Below are 16198 nucleotides of genomic sequence, written 5' to 3'. Positions count from 1 at the left end.
ATCACAGTTGTGGAAAAGAACAAGGTTTGGATCATTGATGTCGCCATCCCAGGTGACAGTCGCATTGACGATAAACAACAGGAAAAACTCAGCCGCTATCAGGACCTCAAGATGGAACTGCAAAGACTCTGGCAGAAACCAGTGCAGGTGGTCCTAGTGGTGATCGGCACACCAAGAGATCTCAGCCGGCATTTGGAAACAATAGGCATTGACAAAATTACAATCTGTCAACTACAAAAGGCCAAAATGCAGACTGTGCAAGGAAACCGACGAAACCATGGATCATGGGGTTTCCTCCAACTCTAAGATTCTATGCTAACCCTATCAGGTATGTATCACAATCATATCTATGGCTGGATGGCTACCTGTCAGGAGGGCTTTGATTGTGCATCCCCGAATGGCGCGATGGGGTTAGACTGGATGGCCCCGTGGGGTCTCTCCTTCAGCTCTACAATCCTACAGAAGGGTGCCCAGCTCACCTTCCCGGTCTTTCTCCTTCTCCTCCTTCTTGCTCTTCTTGCTGGACGACTTGCTCTGCCCGGAAGGCTGTCCCGATCCGGATCCCGGCGGCGCCGAACCCGACGTTCCGGACGATCCCGAGGACGCTGCCGCCGCCGAGAGGACTTTGCTTCCGCACAAAGCGCAGGAGAGGAGCTGCAGGAGGACCGGAGAGACCCCCTCGTCGACCAGGAAGCTGACTTGGAGGAGGAAGTAGAGCACCGCTGCGGAGGAGGAAAGGACGAGGAAGAAGGGAAGGGAAGAGGGAAGAAGAACGGAGGTCACCAAGGCACTTCGGACTGCAGGGTTGTTGTATGTTTTCCGGGCTGTCTGGCCATGTTCCAGAAGCATTATCTCCTGACTCTACTGCCACATCTATGGCAGGCATCCTCAGAGGTTGTGAGGTATGGAGAAACTAAGCAAGGAAGGTTTATATACTGTATATACCCGAGTATAAGCCTAGTTTTTCAGCCCTTTTTTTAAGACTGAAAAAGCCCCCCCTCGGCTTATACTCGGGTGAGGGTCCTGGTTGGCTTATATTTGGGTCAGCTTATACTCGAGAATATATGGTACATTTAGTATTTTTCTCTATTGTTATTGGCATTATTACACTTATTATTTTCTCTATTATTGTTGGTATTATTACATTTATTATTTTTCTCTACTATTTAATTTATTTATTTATTTATTTATTTACAGCATTTATATTCCGCCCTTCTTTCTCACCCCGAAGGGGACTCAGGGCGGATCACATTACACATATAGGCAAACATTCAATGCCTTTCAAAAGGTATGATTACCTTTATTATTTTTCTCTATTATTATTGGTATTATTACATTTATTATTTTTCTCTATTATTGTTGGTATTATTACATTTATTTTTCTCTATTATTATTGGTATTATTACATTTATTATTTTTCTCTATTATTGTTGCTACTATTACATTGATTTTACTCTATTTTTATTATTATTATTATTGATACATTTATTGTTTCACTCTGATCTTATTATTATTGCATTTATTATTTTACTCTATTTATTATTACATGTATTATTTTCCTGTATTTATTATTATTACATGTATTATTTTATTCTGGCTCTTCCAAAAGGCCTTCGATGATTAATTGTTGTAGGTTTGATTTATCTGCCCGTTCAACAATAGCTCCATCGTTGATGCTTTGCCATTATTACATTGCACTTTATTGTCTATTTTAGCTGTGAAACTACCTCTCCCCATTTTGAAATATTCTGCACTTTGGCCCAGATCCATGTATTAGTCTCCTGTTTTTAACATTTTATAATAATAATAATAATAATAATAATAATAATAATAATAATAATAATAATAACTTTATTTTTATACCCCGCCTCTATCTCCCCAAAGGGGACTCAGGGTGGCTTACATGGGGCCAAGCCCGAATAAAAACAGTAGTAGTAAAACACAGCAATAGACAAAAATATGCACAATTAAAAAATTTAAACATTAGCCAATAAAAACAAGAACTAATAAAAACATGGATTAAAACGGAGAGATTGTAAAAGTAGACTGGGTAAGGTGCACCATATAAATATTGTAAACACGAGGTGTGGATTTTTATGACTGTTTTATTGATGCTGATGTTTTATTGTTGGGATATTTGTTTTATTGTCTTGCTGTTGTTATTATACTGTTGTGTCAGGCAAGGCCCCATGTAAGCCGCCCCGAGTCCCTTCGGGGAGATGGGGCAGGGTATAAAAATAAAGTTATTATTATTATTATTATTATTATTATTATTATTATTATTATTATTAAAAGGATACATAAATACATTTACACTGAATTAGATGAGAATGATTGGATCAGAGTTGGACAGTCTTATCTTAAATTTGAGCTTGATTTAAATATTCAAAAACATTTAACCTACTGATGCTTCAATTAATGTAATTTTATTGGTATTTATTTTTATTTCTGAAATTTATCACCCTTGGCTTATACTGGAGTCAATGTTTTCCCAGTTTTTTTTGTAGTAAAATTAGGTGCCTCGGCTTATATTAGGGTCGGCTTATACTCGAGTATATACGGTATATATATTGTGAAATTATGGGGTTTTTTTCTCAAACTGACACACCACCCAAGTCATACTAGGTTTTTTGATGAATTTTGACACACTAAGTGCAAAAGGCTGCCCATCACTGCCCTAGACCAGGGGTCCTCAAACTTTTTAAGCCGAGGGCTGGTCCACAATCCTTCAGACTGTTGAGGGGCCGGATTATCATTTGAAAAAAATGCAAATTCTGATGCACACTGCATTTGTCTTATTTGTAGTGCAAAAACAACAACAACAACAACAACAACAACAACAATGAAAGAACAATACAATATTTAAAAATAAAAACAATTTTAACCAACATAAATTTATCAGGATTTCAATGGGAAGTGTGGTCCTGCTTCTGGCCAATGAGATAGTCAAGTTAATTAGGGTTGTTGTTGTTGTTGTTGTTGTGTGCCTTCAAGTCATTTCAGACTTTGGGTGAGCCCAAGTCTAAAATGTATGTATGTATTTATTTATTTATTATTTACTGCATTTATTTACTACATATGTATCATACCCTTCTCACCCCAAAGGGGACTCAGAGTGGCTTACAAATTATATGTACATACAATATATTATATTATTAGCATAGAACAATATTAGCATTAGATATTACTATATTGAACTATACCACTATACTGTAATATTATTAGTAATATTATATGTAATATAGAATATATAATTAATATTATTATATGGCATTATTTTTAGTGTTATATTGTATTACATTATAATATTATTATCAATATTATATGTATATCTATATATATAAAATGATAAAGTTGTTTGCGCAGTGACTATAACAACAAAACTAAACACCCCAGAAATACAAAATTTGGCAACACAATGCAAAAGGCTTGCCTCCAGGTTACAACAACACAACCACACCACAAAACCACAATCCAGACCCACAAAACTCACAACAACGCATCATGCGATAACAACACAACTAAACGCCCCAGAAATACAAAACTTGGCAACACAATGCAAAAGCCTTGCCTCCCAGTTGCAACAACACAACCACACCACAAAACCACACAGGACCCACAAAACTCACAACAACACATCGGGACTATAACAACACAACTAAACGCCCCAGAAATACGAAACTTGGCAACACAATGCAAAAGCCTTCCCTCCAGGTTGTAACAACACAACCACACCACAAAACCACAATCCGGACCCATAAAACTCACAACAACGCATCGTGACTATAACAACACAACTAAACGCCCCAGAAATACGAAACTTGGCAACACAACACAAAAGCATTCCCTCCTGATTGTAACAACACAACCACACCACAAAACCACAATCTGGACCCACAAAACTCACAACAGTGCATCGTGACTATAACAACACAACTAAACGCCCCAGAAATACAAAACTTGGCAACACAACACAAAAGCCTTGCCTCTCAGTTGTAACAACACAACCACACCACAAAACCACAATCCGGACCCACAAAACTCACAACAACGCATTGTGACTATAACAAATGCAAAATTTGACAACACAACTTATCCACCTCCCCAATCCCTACATTCACATTTGGCCTTCAAAAAAAACAATTACAATAATAACAATGACAACAACAACAACAATAAGAATCAAAACCATCACAGGCAAGAAACAGCCAGGCACTGAGGCTGAGAGGCCAGTCAGTGCTAAACTGGGCCTCCAAAAAACAATACAGTAGCATCTAACTTATCCAACCTTCATGACCACTACAACAACAATAATAATAAACACCTACACAGGCAAAACAAAAAAAGACTATTGTACCACAATAAAAATATAAACCGCACTCAGCAGAATCAGACATTACAACTAACAACAAACCAAAGACAACAGGGATCTCAAGCAATTATCAATCAACACAAAAATTGAAAAAGGTAACAGACTTCAAATACTACTACTAATGTGAGTATAAAGAAGGTGGAGCTCACAGCATCAATACAACCTAATGTAGACTGACCAACACCACCAGACTCAGACACAGCAACGCGTGGCCGGGCACAGCTAGTACAATATATTATATTATAAAACTGAGGGCGGGGGCCAGGTAAATGACCTCGGAGGGCCGCATCTGGTCCCCGGGCCTTAGTTTGGGGACCCCTGCCCTAGAGTGTGCTCTACACGCAACAAGCATCTTGCACCATCACAAATGCTCCCCCGCCAGTACCAAACCCACTGCCTCTCGCTTTCTCCTCTCCTTTCCCCCCGTTTACATCCCAGTCAGTCTTCTCTGTGACACAAGGCCAACCCTGAGCCATGACTCACAATCATCTTTGATGCAGAACTTCTGCCAGTTGACGGTCCGCTGCGTGGCGATTTCGGCGCAAGCCTTCAAGTGCTCCATCTGAAAGAGAGGCAAAGCGAGGACGGGAGGCAATGAGGGTCCAGACTCTCTGGGACTTGGACAGAACTGGGTCCGGGTCCCTCGTCCAGCTCCACAATTCTATGATACGGATTTTTAAGCAGAGGCTGGGTGGCCGTCTGCCAGGAGGGATCAGATTGTGCTTTCCCTGCCTGGCAGAAGGGGGCAAGACTGGATAGCCCCTGGCGTCTCTTCCAACTCTGTGATTCTATCTAATGATAATAATAATAAAAACAAGTTTATTTATATCCCGCCTCCATCTCCCCCGAAGGGGACTCGGGGCGGCTCACAGCAAAATCAGATACAAAACCATGATAAAATGAAATCTAAAACATCAAAGAACAATAATAAAAACCAATAATAATATATACACAGCAGCCGAAAAAAACACAATGCGGTATTAAAACATCGAATTAAAAACAATGAGGTTGCAATAGCGGATAAGCAAGGATAATAGCGGATATCTGCGTACAGTAGTCTTGCTTATCTAACATAAACGGGCAGGAAGAACGTTAGATAAGCAAATTATGTTGGATAATAAGGAGGGATCAAGGAAAAGTCTATTAAACATCAAATTAGGTTATGATTTTACAAATTAAGCACCAAAACATCGTGTTAGACAACAAATTTGACAGAAAAGCATAGTTCAATACGCAGTAATGCTATGTAGGGATTACTGTATTTAAGAATTTAGCACCAAAATATCACGATGTATTGAAAACATTGACTACAAAAATGCGTTGGATAATCCAGAACCTTGGATAAGCGAGGCTTGGATAAGTGAGACTCTACTGTATTGAAAACATTGACTACAGAAATGCGTTGGATAATCCAGAAACTTGGATAAGCGAATGTTGGATAAGTGAGACTCTACTGTATTTATCATTCCATCTGGCCATGATTTATCCAAGCCATCACTATTCTGTCTCTCTCCACCATCTTCTATCCTATCTATCTATCTATTTATGCATTTATCTATCCTATCTATCTATATATGCATCCATCCTTTTATACATTCTATCTATTTATCCTTCTAGCTATTTATTCATCCAGCTACCACATATCCTATCTGTCTATCCTATCTATAATAATAATAATAATAATAATAATAATAATAATAATAATAATAATAGAAGAACATGCCCTGGCAGAATATGTAAAGCAAAGTGAAGAACCTGCTTTGATTGAAGTCAAAAACTCCTCAAAGCACAGCAGACAAAAAACCAGTACAAGAAAACTGCACTACAAACTATTGCTGACAGATGGCACAACAAAAGACTACAACAGTAATAATATCAATCAATCGATTTCATAGATGGGGGAACTGCAGCAGCAATATAGAAAAAGTATCATCAGATTAAAATACACAAATAAAAGGGACCTAATAAAATTCAGGATAGAATTATAATGTCAACTGAGGCTGGTCATCCAGTGACTGTCTCACCAAAGGCCAACCTACCTATTTATTCTTCTGTATATCGATCCTACCTACCTACCAACCATTAATCTATCCAATCTACCTATCTTATAGTTTTATAGTATATAAAACTATCTTATAGTTTTATAGTGTCGGTTTTATTGGATGTTTCGTTAGGCCTTTGGAGAGACAGTCATTAATTAATCAGCCCCAGAGGGTTTTTAATAATCTATCCTGTATTTATTACAATTTTACCAGTGTTTTTAAGATGTGTGTGTGTGTGTGTGTGTGTTTTTTTTTTTAGAGATATTTTAAGTACAGTAGAGTCTCACTAATCCAAGCCTCGCTTATCCAAGCCTCTGGATAATCCAAGCCATTTTTGCAGTCAATGTTTCCAATATATCGTGATATTTTGGGCTAAATTTGTAAATACAGTAATTACAACATAACATTACTGCGTATTGAACTACTTTTTCTGTCAAATTTGTTGTAAAACATGTTGTGGTGCTTAATTTGTAAAATCATAACCTAATTTGATGTTTAATAGGCTTTTCCTTGATCAGTCCTTATAATCCAAGATATTCGCTTATCCAAACTTCTGCCGGCCCGTTTAGCTTGGATTAGTGAGACTCTACTGTATGTTTTAAATTGTTAGATTTTAGCCAGTTCTTGTAAGCCGCCCCGAGGCCTAGGGGAGTGGCGGCATATAAGTTTAAATAATAAATAAATAAATAAAATGCAATTTTTTATCCTGTATTTTTGTTTTAATTGATATATTGGGTTGTTGTATGTCTTTCGGGCTGTGTGGCCATGTTCCCGAAGCATTCTCTCCTGACGTTTCGCCCACATCTATGGCAGGCATCCTCAGAGGTTGTGAGGTATGGAGAAAACTAAGCAAAGAGGTTAATATATATCTGTGGAAAGTCTAGGGTGAGAGAGGTCAGTGTGATCCTCTCTCTTCTGCAGGAGTCTACCGTATCCCATGCAGCTGTGGACAAGTCTACATAGGGACCACCAAACGCAGCGCCCAAACAAGAGTCAAAGAACATGAAAGGCACTGCAGACTAATTCAACCAGAGAAATCAGCCATAGCAGAGCATTTGATGAACCAGCCTGGACACAGAATACTATTTGAGAACACAAAAATGCTGGACCATTCTAACAACTATCATGTCAGACTACACAGAGAAGCCATTGAAATCCACAAGCATGTGGACAACTTCAACAGAAAGGAAGAAACCATGAAAATGAACAAAATCTGGCTACCAGTATTAAAAAACTCAAAAATCAGAACAGTAAATAAAAAGCAATACTCTGAAAACAGAGGATTTCCAGACATGAATCAACCAAGGGCAGTTAACGACTCTAAACAAAGGATGCCCCAGAGGCAGGAAGAAGACAGCAGATAAGCTTTTCAATGCTAATTAAAGTGATTAACTACACAACATTCACACTGACCTCTCTCACCCTAGACTTTCCACAGATATATATTAACCTCTTTGCTTAGTTTTCTCCATACCTCACAACCTCTGAGGATGCCTGCCATAGATGTGGGCGAAACGTCAGGAGAGAATGCTTCGGGAACATGGCCACACAGCCCGAAAGACATACAACAACCCTGTGATCCCGGCCATGAAAGCCTTCGACAACAAATTGATATATTGTATTACTGTTTTATCTTTTTATAGTGTGATTTGTATTATGTTGCCTATGTTTTGTCCTATGTTGTTTGGCCTCTGCCCCATGTAAGCCGCCCCGAGTCCCCGCGGGGAGATGGTGGCGGGGTATAAATAAAGTTTTATTATTTATTATGTTTATGATCTCTCCTTCCATGCAACAGGGGCTCCTCTTTCAAGGTCTTTCAAGCTGGGCTTCTGCCCAGCCGAGGGGGGCTTGACCGAGTGGCCTTTGGGGTTCCCTCCCAAGCCCAGGGACGCACCAGGTTGATGAGCGTGTCGTACTGGAGGGCGGACCCGGAGCTGGCGGTGACCACGCTGGCCCGGAGGAAGATGCCCTGCTCCTCCAGGAGCCGCTTGATGCCCCGCACGTGGGAGTCCAGCGTGTGCAGGTCCCGCAGCTGGCGGTACTTCTCCTTGGAGCCGCAGATGAAGAGCAGCAGCTTGCGCACCTGGCGCCGCACAAAGGGCGTCTGCTGGATCATCAGGTACTGTGGCGGGAGAGAGAGAGAGAGAGAGAGAGAGAGAGAGAAAGGCAACAGCGTCAGGTTCTGGCCCAATTTACTTATCCAAACGTATCTCCTCCTATGAGCCAGCTAGATCCCTAAGATCATCTGGAGAGGCCCTGCTCTCGGTCCCACCTGCCTCGCAGGCGCGGCTGGTGGGAACGAGGGACAGGGCCTTCCTTCTCGGTGGTGGCTCCCCACTCGGCTGTGGAACACCCTCCCCACAAATATCCGACAAGCCCCAACTCTTCTGGGTTTCAGAAAGGCTGTGAAAACATGGCTGTGTGCACAAGCTTTTAACGAGTAATAGGATAACGTCGACATGGTCCGATTGAAGGCTGAAGCGTGAGGTTTTTAGACAAATGGATCTAATTGACATATGTTTTAATTTTTATAATGTATTTTAATGATGTATTTTTATAGTTTTAATTGATTATATGTACTGTTTTTGTTTTATTATTATGTTCTTGGCATTAAATGTTGTCAACTGTTGTAAGCCGCCCTGAGTCCCCCCGGGTGAGAAGGGCGGGGTATAAATTCTGGAAATCTATATATATAAAAGAGTGATGGCATCACGGCAGCGGACAAAACAACAAAAGTAAACACCCCACAACCTCGAAAATTGACATCACAACCCCTCACCCATGCCTCTAGGTTGATACAACAAAAAGAAAAGAAAAATAAAGTCCTCATTAGAGGGAGAGGAATAATTGCTTTTATCCAATTGCTGCCAGTTAGAAGGCTAAGCTCCGCTCACTTGGTCTCCTAGCAACCCACTCAGCCCAGGGGACCCTTTACCTTAACTTCCACCAATTCCTCAATACTTTATTTCCCATACCACCATACTTCGCCACAGCAACGTGTGGCCGGGCAGAGCTAGTGAATAAATAAATAAACTCACTTCCACCAAGACTTGCGTGGCCGCCCTGACTTACTCCACCCATCTGGGTGGATGCCTGTCAGGATGTGATCGCCCAGCATTCAAACTAGCTGAACTAGGCTTATACTTGAGTATATACAGTATATTCGGGTTGGCTTATACTCAAGTATATACGGTAGTTTGTGTCAGCCACAAAAACAAAGTGTCTGGAGTAGAACAACTACTTTCCAAGTCAGTGCTGCACAATTAAACAGGGAACAACACTTTCAAACCAGGAACAGCCCGAGATGGCACCCAAGAGGAACCCAACCATTGTGGATTTGTGGACCATCCCAAGAACCAGAGCTCCGGTTTTGGACTCTCACCTCGGAGAGGAAGTAGAACCAGGAGTGGTCAAAGACCGGGGGCGGGATGCGGGTGTTGGTGTCGGCGATCTTCTTGATCTGGTAAGGAAGGCGCAGGACCATCTCCGTCAGCAGCTGAGTGTAGGCCTCAAAGACGTCGGCCGCGTGGCCCTGGGAAGGAAGGGGTTGGGATTGGGGTCTCAACCAGAGGAGCAAAAGCCAGAGATCCATACACATAACTAAAGCGAAAATAGGTATGTGTGTGTATGTGGCTGGGATGTTAACATAACCAGGCTCCTGGGATGTAGGTCGACCGATCTTAATGAATGAATGGGAAACAATCTGGAATAAGAAAATTAAATACTGCCTAGCAACCGACCTCAAAGAAAATTGGCTAAAAACAATACATAGGTGGTATCTAACACCAAAAAAAAAATAGGTTATATGTTCAAGAATATAGACAATAGATGCTGGAGATGTAAAGAACAAGTTGGCTCATACCACCATATGTGGTGGGGCTGTAAGAATATTAAAAAATATTGGAAAGTAATTAGAGAGGAATGTGAAAAAATTTCAAAAGCCAAATTTGAATGTAAGCCAGAAATTTTTCTATTAGGACTATTCCCTATATCAGATAGCAAGAGGAAGGATATAAAGGAAAATAGGAACAATGCTGAGAAAATTTGTACATTTTTAGTAACTGCAGCTAGACTCGTAATAGCGAGATACTGGAAAGGAACAACTATCCCAACTAAAGAAATGTGGTTGGAAAAAGTAACAGAGATTAAGAATATGGATAAATTGACCTATATGGTTAAAAAAAATACCGGACGCGCCATGAAGGAAACGGACTGGTCAGACTTTGAAAAGTATCTACAAGAAGAACTAAGAAGATGATGGATAAACAGACTGAACAGGAAGACAGAAGAGTGGAAGTCTACCCCCCCCCCCCCCGATAGACAACTTTTCCCAGTTCCTTTCCCTTCCCTTCCTTCCTGATAAACCTCCCCCCATCCATTCCATCGTCCCCGATGAGACCCCCCTTCCCACCCTAACTCATCCCATCCCACCCACTATCCTCCCTACCCATAACTACCCCACTCTTTCCCTTTAGTCCTCAATTGAATGTATTAAATTTCAATAAAAAATCATTAAAAAAAAAAAACATAACCAGGCTCCTGCCTCCACAAACAGCTCTAGCTCCCACCACTCAGGAGACACCAATGGCCCTCCCTCCAATGACACTGCAGGTTATGGCGAGTGCCGTGAACATGTCCAAGACTCCTGCCAATGTCCTCCACAAACTCCATCCTGCCCACCAACCAAGTGGAGGCTTTCATACGGGGACAATTTCATCCTAAATTGTCTGTTTTTCTAGTGTTTCTGACTCTCTCTATTGGTGTGGAATTTGCATGACCCCGCCCACTGCCTCTCCCATAACCCTTTCCTGTTCTTTTCTATGGCACACAGCAAACAGAGGAATTGATCCACAACTGAACGTACTAGAGCAGGGGTCCCCAAACTAAGGCCCGGGGGCCAGATGCGGCCCTCCGAGGTCATTTACCTGGCCCCCGCCCTCAGTTTTATAATATAATATATTGTATATACATATAATATTGATAATAATATTATCATGTAATACAATATAACACTAAAAATAATGCCATATAATAATATTAATTATATATTCTATATTACATATAATATTACTCATAATATTACAGTATAGTGGTATAGTTCAATAAAGTAATATATAATGCTAATATTGTGCTATGCTAATAATATAATATATTGTATGTACATATAATATTGATAATAATATTATCATGTAATACAATATAACACTAAAAAGAATGCCATATAATAATATTAATTATATATTCTATATTACATATAATATTACTAATAATATTACAGTATAGTGCAGGGGTCCCCAAACTAAGGCCAGGGGGCCAGATGCGGCCCTCCGAGGTCATTTACCTGGCCCCCGCCCTCAGTTTTATAATATAATATATTGTATATACATATAATATTGATAATAATATTATAATGTAATACAACATAACACTAATAATAATACCATATAATAATATTAATTATATATTCTATATTACACATAATATTACTAATAATATTACAGTATAGTGGTATAGTTCAATGTAGTAATATATAATGCTGATATTGTGCTATGCTAATAATATAATATATTGTATGTACATATAATTTGTAAGCCACTCTGAGTCCCCTTTGGGGTGAGAAGGGTGTGATACAAATGTAGTAAATTAATGCAGTAAATAATAAATAAATAAATAAATAAATTTTAGACTTAGGCTCACCCAAAGTCTGAAATGACTTGAAGGCACACAACAACAACAACAACAACAACAACAACAACCCTAATTAACTTGACTATCTCATTGGCCAGAAGCAGGACTACACTTCCCATTGAAATCCTGATAAATGTATGTTGGTTAAATTTGTTTTTATTTTTAAATATTGTATTGTTATTTCATTGTACTTGTTGTTGTTGTTTTTGCACTGTAAATAAGACATATGCAGTGTGCATCAGAATTTGTTTGTATTCTCTTTCAAATGATAATCCGGCCCCTCAACAGTCAAAAGGATTGTGGACCGGCCCTCGGCTTAAAAAGTTTGAGGACCCCTGTACTAGAGAGAGAGGTTTGGGGAGAATTCACCATAATGTATACGAGTTGTAGGGACTGGGATGTATAGTTCACTTGCAATCTAAGAGCACCCCGAACCCCACCAATGATGGACCTGGAACTCACTTGGCACACAGAACTCTCATAACCAACAAAAAATACTGGAGGTCTCTGGGGGAAATTCACCTAGATTTGGGGGAGTTGTAGTTCACCTACATCCAGAGAGCACTGTCAACCCAAACACCGATGGATCTGGACCAAACTTGGCACACAGACCTGATATGCTAGAATTCGATTGACTGGTGGGGTTGGGGTGCAACCGCCAACACATCTGCCCCAGCTCAGGAGGACTTCTATCTATATATATAAAAGAGTGATGGCATCACGGCGACCCACAAAACAACAAAACTACAGGCCCCCCAACCTCGAAATGTGACAACACAACCCATCATCCACGCCTCTAGGTTGATACAACAAAAAGAAAAGAAAAATAAAGTCCTAATTAGAGAGAGAGGAATAATTGCTTTTATCCAATTGCTACCAGTTAGAAGGCTAAGCTCCTCCAACTTGGTCTCCTAGCAACCCAAAAAAATAATAATAAAAAACACTAAAAAATTAATACAATAAAATACTATAATAACAGAAAATAACTAAAACTAATGCAAGAAAATAATAAAATATAATAAAGAAAAATATAACTTGCAATAAAATTAATTAAAAAAATGCAAATAACGTCAAATAAAAATTACACAACAATTTTTAACCAATACCACCACCACTTTGCCACAGCAACGCGTGGCTGGGCACAGCTAGTCTATATATATAAAAGGGTAATGAAATTTCGGCCTAGGACAAAACAACAAAACTACACATCCCAGAAACACTAAACTTGGCAGCACAACCCCTCATCCATGCCTCTAGGTTCATACAACAAAAAGAAAAGAAAAATAAAGTCCTAATTAGAGGGAGAGGAATAATTGTTTTTATCCAATTGCTGCCAGTTAGAAGGCTAAGCTCCACCCACTTGGTTTCCTAGCAACCCACTCAGCCCAGGGGACAGGCAGAGTTAGGCCTCACTTAGGCCTCTTCCACACTGCCTATAAAATACAGATTATCTGATTTTAACTGGATTATATGGCAGTGTAGACTCAAGGCCCTTCCACACAGCTATATAACCCATTTATAATCTTATATTATCTGCTTTGAACTGGATTATCTTGACTCCACACTGCCAGATAATTCACTTCAGTGTGCATTTTATACAGTTGTGTAGAAGGGGCCTCATACTTCGGCACAGCAACACGTGGCCGGGCACAGCAAGTCTATATATATAAAAATGCAGTAATGAAGTAAACAACAAAACTATTGAATCAAATCGCACCAAATTTGGCCACAAAAGACACAGTCTTTCAATCTATGTCTTTCAACCAAAAAAAACCAAACTTACAAAAAAAGTCCAAATTAAAGATGAGGAAGAGCCGTTTCCCCCCCGGCTGCCAGTCAGAAAGGTAGGCCCCCTGCTGCCTTTAGGCTCTGCCCCCTTCGTTTCCTAGCAACCCCCTCAGCCACAACGGCACCCAAAGGACAGGCAAAGTTCACTTAGGCTTCATCCATACTGCCTTAAAAATACAAATTATCTGATTTGGACTGGATTATATGCAGTGTAGACTCAAGGCCCTTCCACACAGCTGTATTACCCAGAATGGCACATAATCCACAGTATCTGCTTTGAACTGGATTATCTTTAGCCCACACTGCCATATAATCCAGTTCAGTGTGGATTTTATACAGCTATGTAGAAGAGGCCTCATATAATCCAGTTCTAAGCAGATAATATAAGATTATAAATATAATATGTAATAATTACTGTGGTATAATAATACAGAACAATATAATATCTGAAATCAGGACAGTAAATAAGGAGCAACACTCTGAAAACATGGAAATTGGAAATTCCAGAAAGGAAACTTGAGGCTGCAAGGCTATTCACTGCTATTCCACCTGGCCAACAAAGCATTCCCATAAGCCACAGCAACGCTAGTCTATATATATAAAAGAGTGATGGCATCACGGTGACCCACAAAACAACAAAACTACAGGCCCCCCAACCTTGAAATTTGATAACACAACCCATCATCCATGCCTCTAGGTTGATACAACAAAAAGAAAAGAAATATAAAGTCCTAATTTGAGAGAGAGGAATAATTGCTTTTATCCAATTGCTGCCAGTTAGAAGGCTAAGCTCCTCCAACTTGGTCTCCTAGCAGCCCAATAAAAAATAATAAAAAAACACTAAAAATGAATACAATAAAATACTATAATAACAGAAAATAACTAAAAATTATACAAGAAAATAATAAAATATAATAAATAAAAATACAACGCGTGGCCGGGCACAGCTAGTTATATTATAAATGCAATGCCCGTATTGACTCGAGTCTAATGCGCCATCAAATCTGATGCACACCTTAATGTCCAAAACCCTGAAACCACAAAAAGTATTTAAAAAGAATGTACTGCACAGTGGCAAAAGGTTCCCGACGTATCTTCCCGTATATCAACCAGCTCGGCATTGACGTGGTGCGGCTCACCTTGACATACTGTCGCAGGAAGAAGGGGCTCATGTCGGGCGGGGAGGCGGAGGTGTGGGGCTTGAGCAGCTGGCTGCTGGCCACGGGCTCCTCGTCGCTCTGCTGGCCCTTCCAGAACTCCAGCAGGGACTTCAGCACGTGGAGGCAGTAGTCCACCGCCCCGGAGCTCAGCAGGGCCGCCGCCGTGGCGCTCGAGATCAGCGAGGACGACTGCAAGACAGACAACAGAGAGACAGACAGACAAGCAAGGCTTAGACGGCTCCCAGAGCTAAGGCTTCCCCGTCTGCGCAGGGTTCCATACTTCGCCCTTTAACAACACAACTGTCCAATGCTAAGCCTTCCCCGTCTGCGCAGGGTTCCATACTTCGTGCTTTAACAACACAACCGTTCAATGCTAAGGCTTCTCCGTCTGTGCAGGGTTCCATACTTCACACTTTAACAACACAACCATTCAATGCTCACGCTTCCCTGTCTGCGCAGGGTTCCATACTTCGCTCTTTAACAACACAACCGTTCAATGCTAAGGCTTCCCCGTCTGCGCAAGGTTCCATACTTCGCCCTTTAACAACACAACCGTCCAATGCTAAGGCTTCCCCGTCTGCGCAGGGTTCCATACTTCGTGCTTTAACAACACAACCGTTCAATGCTAAGGCTTCTCCGTCTGTGCAGGGTTCCATACTTCACACTTTAACAACACAACCGTCCAATGCTAAGCCTTCCCCGTCTGCGCAGGGTTCCATACTTCGTGCTTTAACAACACAACCGTTCAATGCTAAGGCTTCTCCGTCTGTGCAGGGTTCCATACTTCACACTTTAACAACACAACCATTCAATGCTCACGCTTCCCTGTCTGTGCAGGGTTCCATACTTCGCTCTTTAACAACACAACCGTTCAATGCTAAGGCAAAGACCAAACAAGGTCTTCCTTTTTCAAGGCCCACTCCAACTTCAAGAAGGTCAACAACTTTTCCAGAAGCTGACAAGCACATTCCGGAGGGCGGATCTCCTCGTGCGGAGGGTTATTTACCGACTTATTTCCGAAATCTGAGGAAGAGAAAGAGATCCTTTTGAACCGGCTCTTAGCGAAGGCTTCGGAGGCGGAGAGGCAGGAGACAAAAACGTCCCGCCGTCGGTTCTTAAGTCTATAATCTCCCCGCGACACACTTGCC

At 40.6% G+C, this 16198-nt stretch overlaps 1 protein-coding gene across 5 annotated transcripts in view; it reads right to left on the bottom strand.

The window, feature by feature from the left end:
- The window catches only part of ubr4 (ubiquitin protein ligase E3 component n-recognin 4), a 258399-nt gene that overhangs the window by 89976 nt on the left and 152225 nt on the right, over positions 1 to 16198 (bottom strand). For all 5 annotated transcript variants that reach the window (XM_062965592.1, XM_062965588.1, XM_062965591.1 and 2 more), the window contains 5 exons: positions 15030 to 15239; positions 9797 to 9946; positions 8309 to 8536; positions 4856 to 4934; positions 480 to 722 (listed from right to left, as the gene is read on the bottom strand). In XM_062965592.1, coding sequence (XP_062821662.1) covers positions 480 to 722; positions 4856 to 4934; positions 8309 to 8536; positions 9797 to 9946; positions 15030 to 15239 — 910 coding nt within the window. The remainder of the gene's footprint in view (positions 1 to 479; positions 723 to 4855; positions 4935 to 8308; positions 8537 to 9796; positions 9947 to 15029; positions 15240 to 16198) is intronic.

Source organism: Anolis carolinensis, unplaced genomic scaffold, assembly GCF_035594765.1.
Source record: "Anolis carolinensis isolate JA03-04 unplaced genomic scaffold, rAnoCar3.1.pri scaffold_15, whole genome shotgun sequence".
Taxonomy (NCBI): domain Eukaryota; kingdom Metazoa; phylum Chordata; class Lepidosauria; order Squamata; family Dactyloidae; genus Anolis; species Anolis carolinensis.
The sequence above is the reverse complement of the archived record's forward strand: the minus strand, read 5'-3'. Positions and strand labels throughout refer to the sequence as shown.